The sequence below is a fragment of the Gouania willdenowi genome, chromosome 15 (assembly GCF_900634775.1).
Source record: "Gouania willdenowi chromosome 15, fGouWil2.1, whole genome shotgun sequence".
NCBI lineage: Eukaryota > Metazoa > Chordata > Actinopteri > Blenniiformes > Gobiesocidae > Gouania > Gouania willdenowi.
In genome coordinates, this window is record NC_041058.1 from 9462571 (window position 1) to 9485021 (window position 22451).

The 22451-nt window shown below is 37.5% G+C and overlaps 2 protein-coding genes across 3 annotated transcripts; one reads left to right on the forward strand and one right to left on the reverse strand.

Annotated features, from left to right (window-relative positions):
- The first annotated feature begins 1060 nt into the window (after nt 1-1060).
- On the forward strand, nt 1061-6020 carry dnajc9 (DnaJ (Hsp40) homolog, subfamily C, member 9). Its single transcript, XM_028468056.1, has 5 exons — nt 1061-1379; nt 4007-4147; nt 4229-4483; nt 5507-5593; nt 5702-6020. Exons 1-5 carry the CDS (start codon nt 1206-1208, stop codon nt 5810-5812), a joined length of 768 nt encoding a protein of 255 aa, XP_028323857.1. The 5' UTR covers nt 1061-1205; the 3' UTR covers nt 5813-6020.
- Nucleotides 6021-6701: 681 nt separating this feature from the next.
- fam149b1 (family with sequence similarity 149 member B1) lies at nt 6702-22412 on the reverse strand. Of its 2 annotated transcripts, XM_028468037.1 has the most exons (16): nt 21981-22412; nt 20639-20755; nt 18563-18707; nt 15686-15834; nt 15427-15567; nt 13489-13650; nt 12702-12883; nt 12479-12609; nt 11425-11493; nt 10969-11087; nt 9840-10064; nt 9388-9511; nt 9178-9303; nt 8858-8939; nt 7930-8067; nt 6702-7810 (listed from the first exon to the last, which is right to left on the reverse strand). In XM_028468037.1, the coding sequence occupies exons 1-16, from the start codon at nt 22025-22027 to the stop codon at nt 7734-7736; spliced, it is 2034 nt and encodes a 677-aa protein (XP_028323838.1). In that variant the 5' UTR covers nt 22028-22412; the 3' UTR covers nt 6702-7733. The 2 variants fall into 2 exon arrangements, with proteins under 2 accessions (XP_028323838.1, XP_028323839.1); XM_028468038.1 differs by lacking the exon at nt 11425-11493.
- Nucleotides 22413-22451: the final 39 nt, after the last annotated feature.

The following is a 22451-nucleotide window of genomic DNA, read 5'->3' on the forward strand; positions in this document are numbered from 1 at the left end:
ATAAATAAAAGTAAAAATAAGATTGATTAAAATAATGATAAAACATGAATAAATGTTTTCTGGCAAAATGAAGCTTCAATAACCTATTTAATTAAATGAAATCTGCTTTTAGAGAATGGTTGGTAAATCAAGTGATTATTATAAATATGGTTAGTTATTATAACCATAACCATATAAATTATGGTTATGCTAATATATTTGATACAAATCTAGTTTACAAACTCTTTGAAAACCAGATACATCATAAATATTTTTGTTTTTCTAAATCATTGTAGTTAATATGTATTGTTTATTAATATGTTTTAAGGCAGTGGTTCCCAATCACTTTTTGTCCCGTGTACCCCTTCGCATTTTTGTCAAATCATGTGTACCCCCTCTTCATACCATACGTACCCTCTCCATATTGTTTTTTTTATTGAACAGCAGGTGCTCATAGACCCCAAACTGTGTCTCATTTGTTTACAACATTGGTTCCCTAAGGATTAATCTACAAATTTAAAACAATGAGTGGAATTTAAAGTGAAATTTATGAAAAAAAATACCATGCAACATTTATGTGATTACTTCAATAGCAATAGTAAAAATGTTGCTAATTATTGTCTCCTATTTTTAGAAGTGTGATAAAAATGGCTTCTACAGCATTAGGGTGGGTGCTGGGTGGGTGAATTTTGTTAATTTTGTTTTCCTTTAGTAATTCTGTATTTTGTTGTTCTGTATTTTGAATGTATTTGTATTTTTTTTTTTTACAAAACTGACTTCAATATCAACAAAACTGAATAATATAAATTGTGACATTTTGTAAATAAAAAAATAAGAAAATAATCCTGCATCAATAAATTACAAGAAAATATAGTATAGTAATACATAATAAATATACCAAATTAATGATGAAATGTATTATTTTATTTAATATATTCTTTATATATTCTATTTTACATTTAGCGTTTTATATTCGGCCACAAATTGTTTTGAAAAAAAGAACCAGTTTTTACGTAAAATGACGCATTCAATGACAACCAATCAGGGCTCATATGATTCCATACGTAACTACGTCATCTTACGTACGGAAGCGTCTGACAGTGCAGCGCGCCAAACTGATCTGTTAGCTGAAGAAACGCTAGGCTTAGCACGTCCTGCGATCTGTCCTTAGATCACTTCTTTTGCTCTGACCTACATATAATAGTGTATCTACTACTGTCCTCACGATGGGTTTACTCGAGCAGTGTAAAGACCTGTTTAGGACCTCAAACCTGTACGAGGTGCTGGGTGTTAGCAAGGAGGCGGTGGAGAAGGAGATCCGGAGGAGCTACTATAAAGTGTCGCTGAAGGTTCACCCCGATCGGGCACCTGACGACCCTCAAGCCACGGAGAAGTTCCAGGTGAGCTACACGGCTTTGGTCTAGCATGAAAACAGTAGCAGCTAGCTAACGTAGCTAACATGTGTGCACAGGAGAAATAACAGCCGTCAAATTTTAACCGTGATAGATAGTCTGATGAGGCTTGAGTTATTTATTACACAACTTCCAATGAAGGAGAAAATATTGAGAAACTGGCTGGTTGGTATGCTATTTATTTATTTTTTTTTGAGTTATGGCTCAACTGGTGACCAGGTTATCTGGTGACTGACGTCATACTGACCCAGTGGATGTAAATGGCAGCTTTTTCTCACACATGAACTGAATTGACTGAGAGTACATTATCTTATTTAAGGTTTGCTTATGTTTAACGGTCCTGCTTTGTATTGTTTAATCTTTGCGATAATGTTTTGACAAATTTTTGTGAACAAATATAATTCGTAAATACAGTCTTCAGACTTAGTCACACAACTGAACGGATTCAATCAACCAGCTAGATAACCAATATTATAAATACATAAAAAATTAGAGGTGCCCCGATCCGATATTGATATCGGATATCAGTCTGATATCAGCCAGAAAATGAATATCGGACTGCATCTAGAATCTCCGATATATATTATATTTATGTAATTGTAGAATACTGTAGATATTATGTTGAAGGTTAAAATGTCCGAAGTGTCTATAGTTCCAGACCCAGACCTCAGACAATCCTGACTATTGTTCGGTGTAGTGAAGAATAACCCTACCGTGAAAGTTTCCTACTGTAGACATTGAACATGCGCACCTGGCAAACTGCGCATGCGCGTCCGTCATTCTGAAAAAAAAAGGTTATAATCTTTTAATTTTTAGGGTTCGGGTTAGTTAGAATTGGGGTTTATCAAAGTAGGAAAAATTAAGGTAGCAAAATATTGTACGTATACGTGTAAATATTTACTACGCTATTAGTGCGCATGCGCCTGTAGGAGTTTTTCACGCGTAGGATTATTTTTCACTACACCGGCACTTCCTATGTGCGCGCGCAGTTCCATCACTGCTGTTTTTTGTTTTATGTTTTTTTCATTTTAACATATTTAACACGGCAAATTCGACCTTTAAAAATACATATACAAAGATAAAAAAAATTTTAAGGGTGTTTCCTGGGTCGGAAAATGAATTTATGCTACTTCCGCCTACCTTTTTCCTACTTCCGCCGTGCTGAGATTAAAAATGTAATTTCAAAGTTAAGGTTCAAAGCTAATGTTATTTGACGAGCGCTTAGCGGCTCCTTTTCTTGGAGAAAAATGTACAATTGCTCAATATACGAGGCAGGAGAAATGTTTTATAATGTATTCTATGCAGTTTATTATTACATGAATTGAGTTTGTATTAAAAAAAAGTTTTATAATTTAATCAATGCAGTTTTTTTTATTATTATTATTATTGTATTCTGTTTGGATACATATAAAGCACATGTTGGAAAAAACATGACTATAATAAAAATCCATACGAAAAGAAATAATTTATTTTCCAAAAAAACATGATTATAATGTACATTGCAGTAAATGACAGTTAATCTAGTGCAACTTAATTTTTTAAAATCACTATAATCCAGCACGGGTACATCTCAGTTCGTAGCAGTCACGTACTGAGATTTTAAGAGAATCTCACTACGGAGGGAAAATCAGACCGTGACCCCGTGTCTGGACCAATAGCAACAGCCTAAAATGTATGTAGCCAATTGGTTAATAATAAATGGGTCAGTTTTTCTCATACATACTGTTGCTGACTATTGTTCTCTGTTTGAGTGACATCACTGGATTTTCTAATATTCCACACTACAACAGAACTAATAAAAGTATGTATGATCCATGCTGATAACAATTGAGTCAATATGAAAATTCAAAACATCCACATCTTGGTGTGAACGATTGTAATTGATTTACATCTCTAACCAGTTAATCTATTGGTTTTGATTTTAAAGTTAATCTACTTTAACCAGATAAATAATTAAGAAAATATTGTTATTGGGAAAGTTGGTCGTCTGAAATGTCTACTAAATGATAAATAAAAAAGGAAAAATACTGATTAAAAATACTTTTTGGACAGTTCATAAATTATTCCTTTTTAGATTAAAACACAATCTGAAACAACTGTATTACATAGTACATATAAATATATTTAATGATTAAATGCAATGGATACTATTTTTTAATATTACATTCTATTTAGTAGCACTTTAAAGTTTAAAATAACAGCAAATACAGTGATAAAAACAAATATTAAATATGAATCATAAAAAAACTAAAGAACATCAGTAAAAAAAAAAAGGCATGAATGAGTGAATGGTTAAAATTCATAACAAACATGATCAAAAACTAATTCTAGAAAAAAAAATCACCAGAAATCCATGGGGTCACGAGCCAAAACAGGTTGGGAACCACTGGCCTACAGCGATGACCAATGGCGGGGTTTGAAACAAATAACACACAATAACTACCAGTGAGAGTGTTATGTATTGTTCCCTTTTAGAAATGGTTTGTGACCCATCAAAGCAGACAAGACCTTTGATGGGCTGTGACATCACAATGATGTCTGCAGCACAGGTTTTGTTGGGTCACAGTGCAATATTTTTCCTTATCAATGAGCTGATTTGTAACTTTTCTCTCCAGGTGTTGGGAAAGGTGTATTCAGTGCTAAGCGATAAGGAGCAGAGAGTGGTTTATGATGAGCAGGGGGTCGTAGACGAAGAATCTGACGCATTGAGTCAAGATCGGTGCTGGGAAGATTACTGGAGACTGCTGTTTCCTAAGGTAATCAATCACAGGAAGTGTCTTTGATGAGTCATTATGACCTCACGTGTCTCACATCATGCTCTGTCATTATAACCCCAGGTCACACAGAACGACATTGTAGAGTTTGAGAAGAAATATAAAGGGTCCGATGAGGAGAGGAAGGATGTGATCCAGCTTTACATGCAGCACGAGGGAGACATGAACGCCATCATGGACTCCACTTTGTGCTGCACCCAAGAAGACGAGCCCAGACTCAGCAGCCTCATCCAGGAGGCCATAGAGAGCCAAGAAGTCCCAGCATACCCTGCGTTTACTCAGGAGAGTAACAAGAAAAAGAGGGCCCGTCGAAAGAGGGTGAGAGCGCCTTTTATTCTTATTCGTCAATCTCAAGGCCCGGGGGCCAAATTTGGCCCTTCAGTGCATCCAATTCAACCCACAGGAGACAATAGAAATGAGAAAACAACAATAATAATAATAATAATTACCAAGTAATTCACAAAATCAATGAAACTCCACAATATTAGCAGTGCTCACATTTTTCCCACGCTTATATCACATGATGGTAGTCATTTTTTTGAATCTCAAATTGTTAGAAGAACTCTCAATTTTTCCAAAATCCTGCAATTTTCTTCAAATTATTCCACAAATTTCATAACAGTTGGCGACAAAATCAAATAAATTGAAACTGAAGATCCTGTAGGGACTGAAATCAGTCACTTATTGCTTTGATATTATCATTGCCGTACATATTTTATCATTTATTTATGCATGGAAGTGCAAACTGGAGCACAATAATGATCAAATTACTCATTTTCCCACCTAAAATCTGCAGCTCACTTGAGATAAACTGCTCCGTATTTGGCCCCTGAACTAAATTTAATTTGACACCCTTGTTATAGATGGTTTATATTTGACTTTTTTATTTCCATACTTATGTTTAAGCTTCTGTAATGACTGAATTTCACATACTGACCAAATAATTCAGTTGTTGATATCTGAAGTTCACAATTTTAGTGAAACTCCACAATATTTAAGGGCTTGCAGTTTTTCATTCTTATATCACTAGAATGCAGTCATTTTAATTTTTTAAAAATCTTCCATAAATCTTGCAACTTCTCACAAACAAATCCACAAAATTCCTCTAAATTACAAAATCAAGAATTTCTGAAGTGAAGATCCTGCAGGGGCGGATATTAAAAACTAGGGGACGATAACAGTAAAATTGCTCTTTTTTCCCCTCACCTAAAATCTGCTGCTCACTGGAGATCAAACTGGTCCATATTTGTCCCCTGAACTAAAATGAGTTTGACACCCCTGCTCTAAATAGTTAGTTTTCACACCGTGATTGTTGAATGTCATTAACCATGGATTTTTCAGGCTGACCGAGAACGAGAAGAAGCAGAGGAGATGCAGAAGGAGATGGGACTTGGAGATGAGGAGGACAGTCTGGTGATGATGCTCAAGGTGAAAAAAAACAAAAAAACAGTGACATTAAATGCAATTGTATATAAATTAAGATTTGTCAGGTTTTTCCCACATCACTAACATTCCTTTTGGTTTTTTTTTTTGCAGCAAAAGCAGAAATCCCGAGAGCAAAACTTCAACAGTTTTCTGTCTGATCTGGAGGCTAAATACTCCAAAAAAAGCACAAAATCCCAAAGTGGACGGAAAGGGAAAAAATAAAAGTTGCTTTACGGTGTAAAGTGTGTATATATGTTTTTGCAGTTACTATATGCAACATCTCTTTAGTGTTGCAAAGCTAATTGAAGTGTCCAACAGTATTTTAGACTTTCTTTTTGGTTTTTAAAATGCATAAATAAATGTTTAAATCTCATTTGTGAATGACTGTACTTATTTTTGAATAATAATAAAAAGGCAGTGGTTATCCGTACGGTTGTCCTATCAATATACTGACTGTTGTCCGTACGGCAATCGTACAAATAGACACTTTCTTAAAAAAAAAAAAGGGTGTATTAAACTGGATTGATCATGAACCACAGAGAGCTACTACATTTCTGAATATATTTGGTTCCTTGCTTTCACATTGACATTCCATTCCTAAATCTCATATTGAAATAAGAGTGATCAGGCAGCTATATCAGACTACAAAACAGACTAGTTTAAAGTCAGGTTCGTCATCAGAATTATGCTAATCATCACCAATTATCCTGATAAATTTGACATGGAATTTTCCAAAATGTCTTGGGGACAAAAGTATTTTGTGTTGATATTAGCTCGTAAGCTCTATTCACTTGCTAATCTTAAAATAAAAGATTTATGGAGAGCTAATTTGACAAAAATGAAGTGTATTCTTCAAACTACCACTAAAGTTTAGTGGTGCTCAAACTGGAGCCACAAATAACCCCCTCAAAAAAAAAATACTTTTTGGCTTTAAATATAAATATGTAATTGCACATTTTGTTATTTTTATGAGTTTTGAACAATTTTTCATTTGCAATAAAGGTTACATTTTTGACTTATGGCAATATTTTGCACTTCAACATCACCGTAGTATTTAAAAACTGTTTGCTCGACTCTTTACCTTTAAAGAAATATCACCGTCACTTATCTGTTGAAAAAAAATAGAGCTTTTTATTAAACAAATCAACGTTTGATTTTCATAGTTATTTACAAATGCATCTTATCACAGCATGACATGTTATTATAACAGCAAAACATACAGTATGTCTGTATACCTCAAGTCATGTCCTCTGGTTTATGATTTCAAGTAAGTGAGAGAAAATGTCGTTATTGTAGATACAGTACTGACCTCTGCAATGAGGCATCGGAGAAAATAGATGCATCTTTTGCCAATCTGTCCAAGTGTTAATCCCTGCATAGCCCCTTAGAGAGGATATATACAGACAATATAATATACATTACCATCATTCTGTGCATAAGTTACTCTTAGGATGGATGTGTTTGGCAGCCACCCAATGATGACTTCTAAAATACAAAACTAGGCTTTTATACATTTTAGGACATCCTCACATCAGAGTGAGGTATCAGGAAAAACTGTCATTTATCAAACCAAACTGACTCATGTCTCAGCAAAACCTCCGTCAAATGACACACATGACGTCACCAATATGTGCTGCTTCAGATATGAGAGTAAGTTGAATTTTCAATTTATTTTTTAAGATAAATGAACATTTCATTTAACTATGTATTTATTAATCAAACAATACATTTTAACTTTTGAAAAATAAAAAAAACGGCTTTTCAACTTCATGTGTACTACAGTTTCCTTCAAAATAAAAGGCCATGTCGTGTTTTACGGACTGAGGCTGTTGAGTCTGATGGCTTTTATTTTGAAGCCTGAGGCCGTGTCATTTGATGGCGTTTGGTTTGACAAGTGATACTTTTTCATCTGATGAAGGTTTTGCTGAGTCATGAGTCAGTTTGGTCTGATAAATGACAAATAAATGATGAGGTTTTCCTGATACCTCACTGAGACCTGAGGATGTTCTAAAATGTACACCGTACCTTTAACATAAACTCTACCAAAGCAGCATCATATGAAGAAGTAATGTTCGGCAGATGCTCCCACTGTTATTGATCTAAAAAAAGAGACTGGCTGAGGAGTCTGGAGGTCTGGGGTGGACTATAGGCCTGGTTTGCTGGCTCTGGATGAGAGGCCTCCTCGGATGTGGGATCGAGGTGGGACTGAGGCCAGTGGAGCTACGGCACAGGAACATATTTAATAACATATCAATAAAACCAAAATGATTTATTAAGACAACAGCTGCTGCTGATAAACAAGTCTGCATATGTTTTATCAGCTGCTTCATTCCACTGACCTGGAACATCAGCCTGTGGCTCTGGTTCTTCTTCATCTTCAATGGGCGAGTGCCCCAAGGGATGATGGGAAAAGGAGTCCAGGAAAGATGAGCTGCTGATGCCAAGACTGATGCCAGTCACCCCGATTCCAAGAGAGTCTGTGGGGGGAGAGGAATGAATAACATTTTACCACATCAATCATAAAGTATGTTAGATATAAGCTGCAGGAGAAGAAGTAGAAATCTCAGTAACACAGGATCATGTTCTAAAGTAGGTATTCTTTGACTAGAAGCTTGACTAGGCTGCTGTTTTGGGGGCTAAAAAGTGGGAGGGATAAATTGAACTCCTTAAATGCCCACCCAATCTTTGATTAGTTGATACACTGTGAAGATGCCGTGTTGTTAAAGACCACATATTGTGAACCAAAGCAGAAAAACTGTCCCTCTGACAATTAGGGCAGGGCAACATCGACCAAAACCCACATCTCAATATTTTTCTTCAAAATGGCAATGAATGATAATAATCTCAACATTTTTAACAAAATAAAATGTTACCAGAAAAACAATTTTGGATTAAATGTGGTAATGCAAAATGCTACACAAGCACATTTATTAACAAACAGCTGCACAATATGTGCCATTTTTGGCATTTTCTTTCACAGAACATGTGAGTGAGTTCTGTAGTGTAGCCTGTTTATTCTGGGTTCGGACGCATTCAGTGATCCATCAAACTGTGTTTTTCCTGCTGTTCTGAGCAAAGCAGTGACTCGTAAAACAAGTATTTTAATACTAAAAAAACTCTAAAATAAAAAAAAATATATCATTACAGGCAATATTGTAATTGCCTTTATCACCAACATGGAAATCTCAATATATCTTGAATCTCAATATATTGGCCAGGCCTACTAACAATAATAATTAAAAAAAAAAAAAAGGCTTGATATCTCACCTGTATTCACTGAGGATCGTCCTGGTCGTCCCTGCCCAATGTTGTCCAACACTGTGAAAGAACGTCGGTATGGAGTGTCTGACTGAAGATAAAGCCAAGAATCATTAGGAGTCACACGCACACGCACACGCACACGCACACACACACACACACACAGAAATCAAATACTACAAGTACTAACACTTCAGCTGTAAAAATATGTTCTTTATATGTTCAAAAAAGCTTAGCCATAATTTCTTTTGAGAGTCATCCACGTTGCAAACCCTTGTAGACCATGTCTTTCTATTGAAGATGGCTGGGTTGCATTTCTCCTCTCTTACCCTGTAAGTGTGAGTCGTGTTGGGCCGTGAGAAAACGTCCAGCAGGTGGGGTCGATCTCTTGGTATTGAGCTGCCAGCTTCATCGTTTATAGCACTGTGGGCACGGCTGCTCACGCCTTTCTGACGCTAAAGGAATAAAACAGCAGGCGCACGTACAGCTCACTGTGCTGGTGACGATGGTATAACTTTGACGTCAATGCTAGATCTTACCTGTGCAGGTTTTGACTGGTGCCCTGTGTGAGAGGACTCTGAGTCTCCGGTGCTGATGGGGGGTAAGAGGGTGTTTCGGCATAAAGGCAACAGCGAGGAAGTCAGCTGGTCATTGGCTGTGGTCCTGGGACAACAAAGAAACACAGTTAATTTCTTGTATAAAAAAGATGAATGGGACAGTTATGTGAAAACTTTGATAAATCATTTATTCCCTGCATAAAAAAAGAGCTACAACTGAACTTTAATAATGTGCTCCGAATATGCCAAGAGGCTACATTTTTTGTTAAAAGCTTGCAGTTTATCAAAGGTTTGCCTTCAAAAGGAATTTTAAACACAAGTGAACCATATTTCTCTTCTCACTTTCTCGTTTCCACAGACTTTAAAGCAAAAAGAAAGTACTATAAAGAGCATGATAGGCTTAGGGCTTGGACTACTGTGATGTTTAAACCTACAAGCGTGTCCCACGGATGACCTCGTCCATTGATCCTGCTGTGCTGGACTGAGTCAGGCTCGGAGCCAGAGGCTGAAGAGTCCGAGGTGGAGGATTTCTGCGTCGAGCAGATTGCAGGGGGCGGGACAGAGAGGAGGTGCTTAGCTCTAAGGCTCGGCGGGAGCGAGGTTTGCTGGAGGGAACGGCACTAGAACCTGGTCTGTGGAATGGCCGATCATCTTGATCCCTGTGCAACGACAAAAGATGGATTATATTATAGTAATATCCCAACCAGCCAATCAGCAGACGATTTACACGGTATGAGAACAATGAAACAGTAGCTGTGTTCAAAATGTCATACGATCGTACTACTCATACTAAGTCTGACTTCAAATTTAGTATGTAGTGCGTTCACATTAGATAGTATGAAAAGATTGTAAATACCCAGATGTATACTATATTGGGATTAGTCATACTCAATCGCCCCATGATGCATTGCGAGCGGAATGTAATCGTCCTGGGATTGGCTTCAAGCTTAGTTTTTAACACTTTTGTAAATAGGTCTCTTATTTTGAAGTTTTGTTAATAGCACAAAGGAGGGTCTCTGAAAATCACCAAAATGTCAAAATAAAATGTGTTTCCTTGAGTTTTATTCTACTTGATCACTTTCTCGCTTAAAATGTTTTCAGAACTTTCAAAGGTGTTGAATCAACGGAGATATTTAGCCTCAGTGTGTGTTTTTGTCACTTGGAAGTCAACTTCAGTGGGAACGATCATCAACCTAATCATCCTTACAGTATATAGTAGACAGTATATACTCATTGTTTTTGTAGTGTATAGTACAAATGTCATTTAAAACACAGCCTGTGTTTATATTTGTGCTTATAAAACTGCAAGAGATTCTACAGGTGAATTTATATGTTAATGAGCATAAGAGGTAGGAAATGACTTCAGATTATCATAATGTCATAACCTTTAAATTATCTATTGTTTGAATAAAACTAAACTAATATAATTAGACTAGAAACATTGAAGGTGTTGTTAAAAATCTTTGGATTTTTGTTGCTGTAAATAATAATTTGTATTTTTTCTCCTTTTTTAGGTGCTTAAAATGAGTTGAATTTAATGATGTACAGTAGGTGTATTCATACTGGTTTCTGTCCAGCACACTGAGGTTCCTCTGCTGCAGGGGGATGCTGTGGATCACTATGAGGTCATTCAAGCTGTGCTGGGGAGTCGGTGCTACGACAGGGACCCTTCCAGTTCCAGCCTGTGGAAAGGGTTTTTAGAGTGAAAGTCATGTGACTGATGAGATTAAAGCTAGAAGATTCATGTTTCAGGAATTAAGAAAATTGGGGACAAAGTGTGATAAAAAAAAATTAACAAATAAAAAATATGAATCACAATACAACAACATAAACACATAAAAAACAAGAAGAAACATTCAACAACAAAAAAAGAAAATATCTTAGTAAAGCCATTAAACAAAAGATAAAAGGTTGAGATTTGCGTGTTATTCAACAGAATGTTTTATGGATAAGGAGTCGCCATAGATGATGTGCACTGAGCACACCCCCACTTTGACTCTAAGGAATAAAGTTACATACGGCGGAGGGCTTTTTCTGCTTTTTGGATTTCCTTCTTGACTTTTGCTTTGAGCCCCTTGTCTTTGTGTTCTTTAAAGGGGGAAAAGTTATGTGAAAAGAAAGAGAAAGAGATTTGAAATGAAAGAGATACAGGAATGGGGTAAACAGAGAACAAAAGGAATGGACAAAACCATAAAAAAAATATCACAAAACAACAAACAATACACAAATAAAACATAAAGGTAAAAAGGCAGAGAGTGACAAGGAAGGGAAAGAAAACAGTGATATAAGTTAATGAAGTGCAGGCATTGATATACTGAGAAGTGGAAAAACAGGTGACAATCAAAGGTGAAGAGCAGAGCAGACTGTCTAACTCTCAATGGAGAACAGAATCTAATGACAGAAGTTTTACTGTCCTTATTTGATCTATAATTACAACAAGTTGATGCTATCTTGAATATTTAGACACAATTTTATTTCGTATGTTAAGTTTTCATTTATTCAGACAACCGTTACTGAGGAAATCCACTTTGATCTCCTGACATGTTTTGTTCGTCAGAGGCGTCTGCTGATAGCTTTGATGTTTCCTTGACTACCGCAAAGTAATTACGGCAAAATTATTTTTGTGTTCTTTTTGAATATTCACTATATTAAAAATTCAATATATATTGAATATTCAAAAAGAAGACAAAAATAATCTTGCTGGAATTACTACACAAAAGTATATATTGAATAATCAAAAAGAACACAAAATAAGTTTGCTGGAATTACTACACGGAAGTCAAGGAAACTTCAAAGAAAACATCAAAGCGATTAGCAATATATTGAATATTAAAAAACAACACAAAAATAATTTTGCTGGAATTGCTACGTGAAAGTCAAGGAAACTTCAAAGGAAACATCAAAGCGATCAGCAGATGCATTTGATGGATCAAAGTGGATTTCCTAAGTAACAGTTGTCTCATCATTTTGTTTCATCATCCAAAACATTTGAGAGATTTTCAAATATAGAATGAGGTAACTTTCTGTGAAGTGATGGAGATAGAATGAGGCCTCACATTCTCAGATCCCTCACCTGAAACTGCAGCGGGGGCACGCGGCTCTGACCCAGTTTGGGCAGCAGGGTGGGCAGTGATGACATCAGCATGAGGGGATTCTGTGAGCCTTGCTGCAGAGGGTTTAGATTCCCGGAAATCTTTACGTCATCTGCCAATCACACGTGTACAATGTATAATCACAAAAACAACATGCTCAGTCTGAGCTGAGCAGAGGAGTAAAATGATTGTTAGCGTACGCACGCATTGTGCAGCATTCCCACTGACGCTGGACGAGCTCCTTCATACAGCCGACCAGCTGCTGCCAAACATCATCAAACAGCAGATCCAGAACTGCTTGACGACGACAGCGATACGGAGAGACAGGGGGCAGACAGTGACGCCGGCGAGATGACTCAGGACAATCCTGTTCCCCTTCATAATCCCTGACAGAGACAGCAAATAATGTCATGTAAAGATGAAGAAACAGGTCGAATATTTGTAAAATTGGAAGAAACAAGTTAAAATATGTAAATATGTATGTACTTATCCCCACTCCTTTTCGAAAATGTAAACTGAATTGCGAAATTGTGTTGAGAATCTTTTTTCTTTGTTTCTTATGATATTCTGTTTAAAAATCAAATCAAACAAGAAGACACAATCATCCACATCCCCTACCAGATTGGTTCTCAATATAACTCAAAACCTAAATCTGAGAACTTAGATGTATACATAAGGAAATATTATCACATCAGAATATACAATTACTAACTATCTTAAACGGTTTCTAAGAAAACCTGTCCACTTTGAAGATACCTCAAACATTGTTAAAAAAAACAGAACAAGGGCAATAACCCCGGAAAAAATAATTGCGCGCTTCTCATTTTCGAACTCAATCAAGGCATTGATACCCTGAAGCCACACACCAAATTTGGTTATCCTATCTTCAACAGTTTCTGAGAAAAGCTATGCCCTTTAACTGTGATGAACGGACGGACGGTGTTCAAACCTATATCCCCCTTCTACTTTGTGTAGGGGGATAATAACTCACAAGGCTCTGCTGTCAAAAGCCAAATATTCCTCAATGTCTCCCTCTGACTCAATCATTCTGGTGTTAACGTGAGTGTTGGAGGCACTGAAGTCATCAGCAGATCCATCCAACTCTGATGAAGAGGATTTAAGCAGCGCTGCTCTCCTGCCCTGAACATTCAACCTGCACACAAAGAATAAAGTGCACAAATATAATGAGGTGGACAGGATTTTTAAATATCATTACATGTAGCAGTTTGCATAAATAGCTAAATTTCCATTTCCCTTGGAAATGTGCAAAATCTAAACTGGTAATGGAAACACCTGAATTAAAAAAAATAATACTCAAATATTGCTAAAAAGTTTTTAGGCTTTCATGAAGAGTTTTTTTCAGCCGTTTCAATATTGAAATGTATCACAAAAATGCTATGGAAATACTTTTTCGGCAATTACACATCACAGAACGTGACATATCTGGTCACATGACCACTTCTCTCCGAGAAAACATGGCGTGGTACGTGTGGACAGAAGACGAGACAAAACACTTCTTGCTTTATAATTATTACTGCCACATTAGTCAGCAAACAACAAAGGAATACAGAGTGTTATAAGGAGGCTTGGAGCGTCCATCTTCCTGCAGGAAGTCTCACAAGGTGAGATTTCATGGGAATTACAAGGCTCCAAAACAACCTTCAAAAGAAACATCCAAAGCGCAATTATACTTTGTCGAAAGATTAGAAATCAAATAATTATTCTATTTTGCAAAAAACTGAAATGGAAACACAGCTAGAAATAAATAAATTACATATTATCACAGGAGGATCATGACTAGATTAAAGAGATGCTCATAAATCACTGCAGTGGGGGATCTCTAACCATCAAAAACCATTAAACAACTGGAGTATTATTGGATCAATACCAGTAAAAGTCAGCAACATCCAAGGACTGATTTATTTTTTCTTCACAATAATAAAAAAATGCATCAAACTAGTGGAGTCAACTATGAGCAATGGCTCTGGAAACATTTTCCAATTCAGTTCAGATTAAACTGTACATCTGTTCACATTGAAGAGGAGTTTTATTTTAGATCAGTTGGACGGATGTGTGCTGCAGTGCAGACACGGGCTGTGTCCGAAGAGTCCCTCCTATCTCCTTTCCTATCCACTGTTCCTTAACCCCGTGGATGACGTCACGGAGTTAAGGAAAAGGTGTTAGGAGAGGAGTTAGGAAACGGCCATATCATTTGTTTTAACAATCAGACGCACTTCCACTAGGTGACGTAATAATCTGATGGCCACGAAGGTTAGTGAACTCTGCCGTGGTGAAAAAACTACACATTTCCGAGAATAGACTAAAAGCACATTTATAACACTTTCCGCTGATATAATCTCAAAAATCACAAAGTTTGAATGTAAATCAAAGGAATAAAAGAGGCTACGAGAAACAAAAGTCAAACTGAAAGAATGTCACATTGAGAATGGTTGCTCACACTCACCTTTCACTCTGAAATATGAATTATGTTGAATGAAACATAATGTGGCTAAAAACATATCTGATCCCTTTTTCTTGAACCACAGAGTGTCTGTTTTATGTGTCAGTTATAATCTGATAATATGTCTTACATATAATACAATATGGGTTTTAAATTCATTATTTAAAGTTGTTCAAGGCATATTATTGCATGACTTACATGATCTCCGTTACTTGTCAGCGCTCGGGTGTGCGTTTCCCTTTAAATGTTGTCGCTGCAAGGAATTGTGGGTCAGCAATATCTCATCTCCTTTGGTAAAGGATGCAACAGTGTTTCCTAGTCTAAAGGAGGTTATAAAGGAACCATTGAGCCTTTTTTCCTCAGCTTAAAGAGAACTTGGACGTTCTTTACCATGGCCGCCACTTAAACACTTCCGGGGGTGAAGGAACAGCAGATAAGAAAGGAGGGACTATTTGGACGCAGCCTTACTCTGAGGCATCTGTAGCTCTCTCTTGGGATGCTCCGCTTCCTTTCCCTGATGACGAGCTTCTAGCAGAGGTGCTGATCCCTGCAGTGGAATACCACTGAAAGCCTTCATCACTGGGACACAGTAGCTGAGTTCCCAGTATTCTGAGCATGTATGAAAAAAAGAGAAATATATCTTCAGTTAGTTTACCCCCCCCCTACTCAGGGTTGACTTTACCTTGAATGCTGCATTGGTTTAAAAAAACAACATATAATGAGGTACCGTAGATGGGGAAAAGATGAGGCCCACTGCTGACACTCCTCCTGCAGCCCCTGGAGAATCCCTCCCCCACTGCCTCTCCCCTCATACAGCTCTTTGTCAATCTCCTCAAACATTTGCTGCACCTGCTGTGAAGCCGCCTTGTCAAACTCCTGAGGGAGAAGATGGCAGGAAAGGGAAACCATGAAATAAAATCAGTACACATCACGATTTAGATCCTAGAAACCTCACACTTTAAAAGTTTTCTCTAGCAGTCTAATTAACCTGTAAGACAGTGGTTCCCAACCTTTTTTGGGTCGTGACCCCATTTTTATATCAAAAATTTCTGGCGACTCCAGACTTTTTTTCTCTAGAAAATCGTTATAATGTGTTACATATACAGAGTAGTAAGGATTAGTGCACAAAGTGACAATATGCGCCAGTTCAGATATATACAGTGGTGTGCAAAAGTTTGGGCACCCTTGTAAATGTTCATGATTTTCCTTAATAAATAATTGGTTGTTTGGATAACAAATTCCAGTTAAATTTATCATATAGGAAACAAACACAGTGATATTTGAGAAGTGAAATAAAGTTTATATGATTTACAGAAAGTGTGCTAGAATTATTTAAACAAAATTAGGTATGTGCATAAGTTTAGGCACCCTTGCATCTTATTGATTTTAATACTCTTAGCACTAATTATTGGAACTCAAAATTGTTTTGGTAACCTCAGTGATCCTTGATCTCCATACACAGGTGAATCTAATCATGAGTCAGGGTATTTAAGTAGGAAAATTCTAGGTGTTTCCTCTTTACATCTTCTCTGATTAGTGGCAACATGGGAGCCTCAAAACACCTCTCAAATGACCTGAAAACAAAGATAATTCAACATCATGGTTTAGGGGAGGGATACAAAAAGCTATCCCAGCGATTTAAGCTTTCAGTTTCAACTGTGAGGAACATTGTGAGGAATTGGAAGACCACAGGCACAGTTCTAGTTAAGGCCCGAAGTGGAAGACCAAGAAAGATCTCCGAAAGGCAGCGGTGCAGGATGGTGAGAACAGTCACAGTCAACCCGCAGACCAGCTCCAAAGACCTACAACATCAGCTTGCTGCAGATGGTGTCACTGTGCATCGTTCCACTATTCAGCGCACTTTACACAAGGAGATGCTGTATGGAAGAGTAATGCGGAAAAAGCCTTTTCTCTGCACACGCCACAAACGGGGTCGCTTGAGGTATGCTAAAGCACATTTGGACAAGCCAGCTTCATTTTGGAACAAGGTGCTGTGGACTGATGAAACTAAAATAGAGTTATTTGGGCATAACCAGGGGCGTTATGCATGGCGGAAAAAGAACACAGCATTCCAAGAAAAGCACTTGCTACCTACAGTAAAGTTTGGTGGTGGTTCCATCATGCTGTGGGGCTGTGTGTCCAGTGCAGGCACTGGGAATCTTGTTAAAGTTGAGGGGCGCATGGATTCCTCTCAATATCAGCAGATTCTGGAGAACAATGTCCAGGAATCAGTGACAAAGTTGAAGTTGCGCCGGGGCTGGATCTTTCAACAAGACAATGATCCTAAACACTGCTCAAAATCTACTAAGGCATTCATGCAGAGGAACAAGTACAACATCCTGGAATGGCCGTCTCAGTCCCCAGACCTGAATATTATTGAAAATGTATGATGTGCTTTAAAACGGGCGGTCCATGCTCGGAAACCATCAAACCTGACTGAACTAGAGATGATCTGCAGAGAAGAATGGTCCAAAATACCTCCCACCAGAATCCAGACCCTAATTGGAAGCTATAGGAAGCGTTTGGAGGCTGTTATTTCAGAAAAAGGAGGATCTACAAAATATTAAGTATTGTTTTTCTTTTGTGGTGCCTAAACTTATGCACATGCCTAATTCTGTTTAAATAATTCTAGCACACTTTCTGTAAATCGAATAAACTTTATTTCACTTCTCAAATATCACTGTGTTTGTCTCCTATATGATAAATTTAACTGGAATTTGTTATCCAAACAACCAATTATTTATTAAGGAAAATCATGAACATTTACAAGGGTGCCCAAACTTTTGCATACCACTGTATATATATTTCACTTGAACTAGATTTCTTTTTGAGAAAGTGAAAGACAGGTATAGAACACAGTTGTTTAAGATTGTATATGGCATTTTAATTTGAAAAAGAATAATTATTTAAGCTCGTTGGGCTTGTGCAAAACACATAAATAAAACAAGTTCTGATGAACTACGACCGGGCCCGCAGAATGTCTCAGAAGAGCTTGTACCACGTTCCCAAGAATTCAGTCAAATGACTCGGTTCCAGCGAGTAAAACAAATGAAATTGTGCGACGTAAAATCGCAATCAACGTTGAATTGCCTTGGAAACAATATATCCCGCCCGGCCTAAAAAAAATACATAAATACAATTTAAAAAAAACATAAGAATATAATTTTAAAAAAGTAATTATGTTATTTTATTATTACTAGATACACGACCCCAAGGTTGAAAAACCATGATGTAAGGCCTCTCGGGGTGCATTTGTGTTCAGTAAACTTTTTGAGAGAAATAGTAACAAAATAAAAAGAAATAGGCCAGGAGTAAGTTATCATTGTATTTGAGTTTTTTTTCTCCCTTGGAAGCAACTCATGAACAAAGAATTTTAATAAATAATTGAGCCCTGGAAAAGTTTGCAGGGACCTGCAGAGTCTAGACAGAATAACAAACTAATCCCCAGCAGAGTAAAGTCGTACAGATCCTGATAATTCTTTTTGAGTGAATATATGTTTCAATCGTTGCCATATGAAAAGAAAAAGAAAAGAATGACATAAGGGAGTTCACACACAGTGCAAAGTTGGTACTATAAAGACTGGTTTATTAACCATGCACCTACATCATAGCCCCAGGAGATAACCGAGCTCCTCTCGGTGGAGATGCCGGTCCCTGCTGAGCTGTGGATACCTGACCAGGAGTGGGCAGAGTCCACAGAGATGACGGTGGGGCAGTCGGAGTGGGCGGAGTCAGCAGACGTCCCAGAGCTGGACAAAAACTTTGTTTTATTTTTCATTCAACTTCGCAAAGTAAACCAAAAGTTTACTGCTGTTGTAGCATTTATCTGTCAAAGCGAGAATGTGGGTGGGGAAATCAAACTGTTCTTAACCCTCCTATTATCCTTGGGGTCAATATGACCCCATTCAATGTTCATCATTCCAAAAATAATAGTAGATTTTTTTTTTTGCTCCATATGGGTACAATTGTTTAAGCATAAAATCATCATGATAATATTTTTTCAATGCGCTGAACGCATATTGCACGTACTGATGTTCCTCTGGGGTCAATTTGACCCCAAGCTGTTTTAGCTGTGTAAAACTAGTCTGTCTGTGTGTGACCCATATGTGACCTTACATCCCCGCACCTGCAGAGTTGATACATAATATAAAGGGGAGGAGACAATATCCTCATTTTGAAACAGCTCTTTCACAGTGAAAGTGACGTAAAGGAGGATGTGTCTGAGACAGAAAACCTTATAGTGAACAACCCAAAATATGCTACAAAAAAAGAGATAAAGAAATAAGTAAATAAATATGTTTAAGAGAGGAAAGGGAGGGAGGGTCACCAAAATCAAAAAATATGGTTCATTCTGTGCACATCATGAATGTGCCCCAAATTAGAAAATATTTGGATGAAAGATTTTCAAAATACACCAACTCTAAAACTGAAAATTTGACCTGATGGTGGCGCTGTAGGAAAAGTCATATCATCAACACAACCAATAGGGTTAATACTCTTGTGGTTATTAATGTTTTTTTACTGTATTCTACAGTGGCTGGGAAGTGTCAGGTGAATGCATTTACAGAAATGAACACGAATGCAAACAGGTCACAACACGAATGCAAACCGGTCACAACACGAATGCAAACAGGTCACAATGGAAGTGTTTCGGACGGACCGGTAATACAGTCGGACAGTCGGACGGGTATTATGATATGATAGCCTGATATGAAAAATATAAGAGTATCCTAATCAACTTTCACTTACTTTCATACGCATTTCAATGTCTTCTTCTTGTTCTTAACTGTTCTGGTGGGTTAAAAACATCCGCCAGAAACGTGTCCGTCTGTAATACCGGTCCGTCGGAAACACTTCCGTTGTGGCCATTTTGCATTCGTGTTGTGACCTTTTTGCATTTGTGTTCATTTCTTTAAATGCATTCACCTGACACTTCCCGGCCACCGGGTTTCCGCAACGGAAGTGTTTCCGACGGACCGGTATTACAGACAGACACGTTTCTGGCGGATTTTTAACCCACCAGAACAATTAAGAACAAGAAGAAGACATCGAAACGCATATGAAAGTAAGTGAAAGTTGATTAGGATACTCTTATATTTTTCATATCAGGCTATCATATCATAATACCCGTCCGACTGTCCGACTGTAACACCGGTCCGTCGGAAACACTTCCGTTGTGGCCGGTTTGCATTTGTGTTCGTTTCTGTAAATGCATTCACCTGACACTTCCCAGCCACCGTAGATTTCAACAAATAAACAAAGTGCCTAACACAAAAATTTGGACCACAATTTTTCTGGAGGCAAATATCCCTGGAGTCAGATTGACCCCAAGGGTAAAATGTGTTGTAATATTTGAGGATAATAGGAGGGTTAAAGTGGAAAATGAGGGCAAACGTCAAACTAATAGAATATTCTAACAGCACACTTCATTATTTATTCTTTTAACCAGACATCTGAAGGAGGCAATTTGATATGAATTAATGTACTCCTGCATTGAAGTGTCACATAGCACAACAACAAGAATCAGTCGTCCACTCAAGAAGGTGTAACCTGACCCCACAGAAGGCCTGAAGCAGCAGCTTCACCCTGGCCTGACTCTGATCTCCGTGCAGATTAAATTCCCATGCAATGATCTCTCTTAAGAATAAACCAAAGCAGACTAGAAAAAGCCAGTATTTACCTGTTGTGTGCAGAGACGGCTTCCTGTAAGTCGTGGAGGTAATGCTGCGTTGTTTGGTTATCTTCAGCTTCCTCAGGGTGAGGGTGATGGTCGAGGCTGCTACGGGACAAGCCACGACTGGACACAAAAATAAAGACATTTATATGGTGGAAAATGTGTTGGACAATACATTAAAACTGTTCCCATGAGCTCACCAAAACAAAGGTATGCTTTAAAAAAAGAACTCAAAAGTCTTGCGTCAGACTCACATTTATTACCGTAATAAAGCTCTTCATGGGGTACTTCATATTTTTAGGGATGTCCCGATACAACTTTTTCACTTCTGATATGATACCGATATTGCAGCCTTGCGTATCGGCAGACACCGATATTGATCCGATACAATATCAACACGAATCATACATACTTTTATTACTTATTTTGTAGTGTGGAATGTTAGAAAAGTCTTGATCAAGTGATGTTACTCAAACAGAGAACAATAGTCAGCAACAGTAGGTTACTTTGTTGGAGTGTGAACCAGAGTCACCTATAGATAGAAGTGCTGGAGCCGAAAATTTTAAATCGGAGGGCTTATATCGGTGATTTTAAATGCAGTCCGATAAAATCCGATATTCGTTTTCTGGCTGATAACGGACTGATATCCGATATCGATATCAGATTTTAAAGACTATCAAAAGAGTATCAACAGTTTTCAAAAGCAAGTACACAACTAATCTCTCAATTAAAACAAAAACAAAAAAAGAAATTGCACATTAAAGTTATATAATTAGTTTGATTTTACGTGATGTCGTTTTCAAAATCGTTTTTATTTTTGCTGTTTATTGTCTTTTCCATCAGTCACATTTTCTTTAGTTAGATTATTAAATCATTGACTGGCTATTGAATGCTTCTCTGATTGGCACCACTCACTTTTTACTTAATGATACACCTATGGATTAAAAAAAATGTTACATTTCAAATTGATATAAAGATTAAAAAAAATCTATAAATGTAGATTAAATTCTAGGAATGGTACTGTTGTGAAATATGTACTTAATATTGCATTGTTTGATATTATGATTACCAGACAATACAACTATACCTACTCGCTATATTTTAATAAATGTAATAATTTGAGTTAATGCAACAATATCTGTTTGGGATGACCGTTATATGGTGACGCAATCCTTATTAAAATCACACACACACGCACACGCACACGCACACACACACACACACACACACACACGATCAAATGTATCTTAGAACATTGTCATCCATGAGATAATTATTGCACAAACATTACAAGCGGATTATAATATAGCAGATGAAATGCAGCTGTTGCTGTTTTACTGCTACTCACATCTCGAGTTTGTGCGATACAGACTTCCTGTTGTAGCGTGAAATCATCCTCCTTCACTTGGCTTCAGCTGCTTAAAGCCTCTTCTCTCATCCTCACCGCCTCCGTGGCTTTATGAGGACAGCTCAGAGGAAGCTGTGACATTTCCTCTGCTCCTCAAAAGCTGGACTAGAATGAGCTCTGTATGCAGATGCTAACGTCACTGGGCGCTGCTGTTATGCTAATATGCGCTGGAGAAAAGGCACTAATATAACCCGTTTCATGTTATATCAGGCTGGGAACAGCACATTGGTATCGTGTGGGTTTAAACTTGCCTTAAAAGTATTGAGCCTTTAGATAAACGCGAACTTAAAGTCAGGTTTGCTAGTTTTAAGATAGTCCGGGGTTTTTTTTCCACCCACTACTGACAGCAACCATAGCGCTGCTGTCATGGATACGCAGCCTTTTGGTCGTGGGGTCTTCTGGGAAATGTAT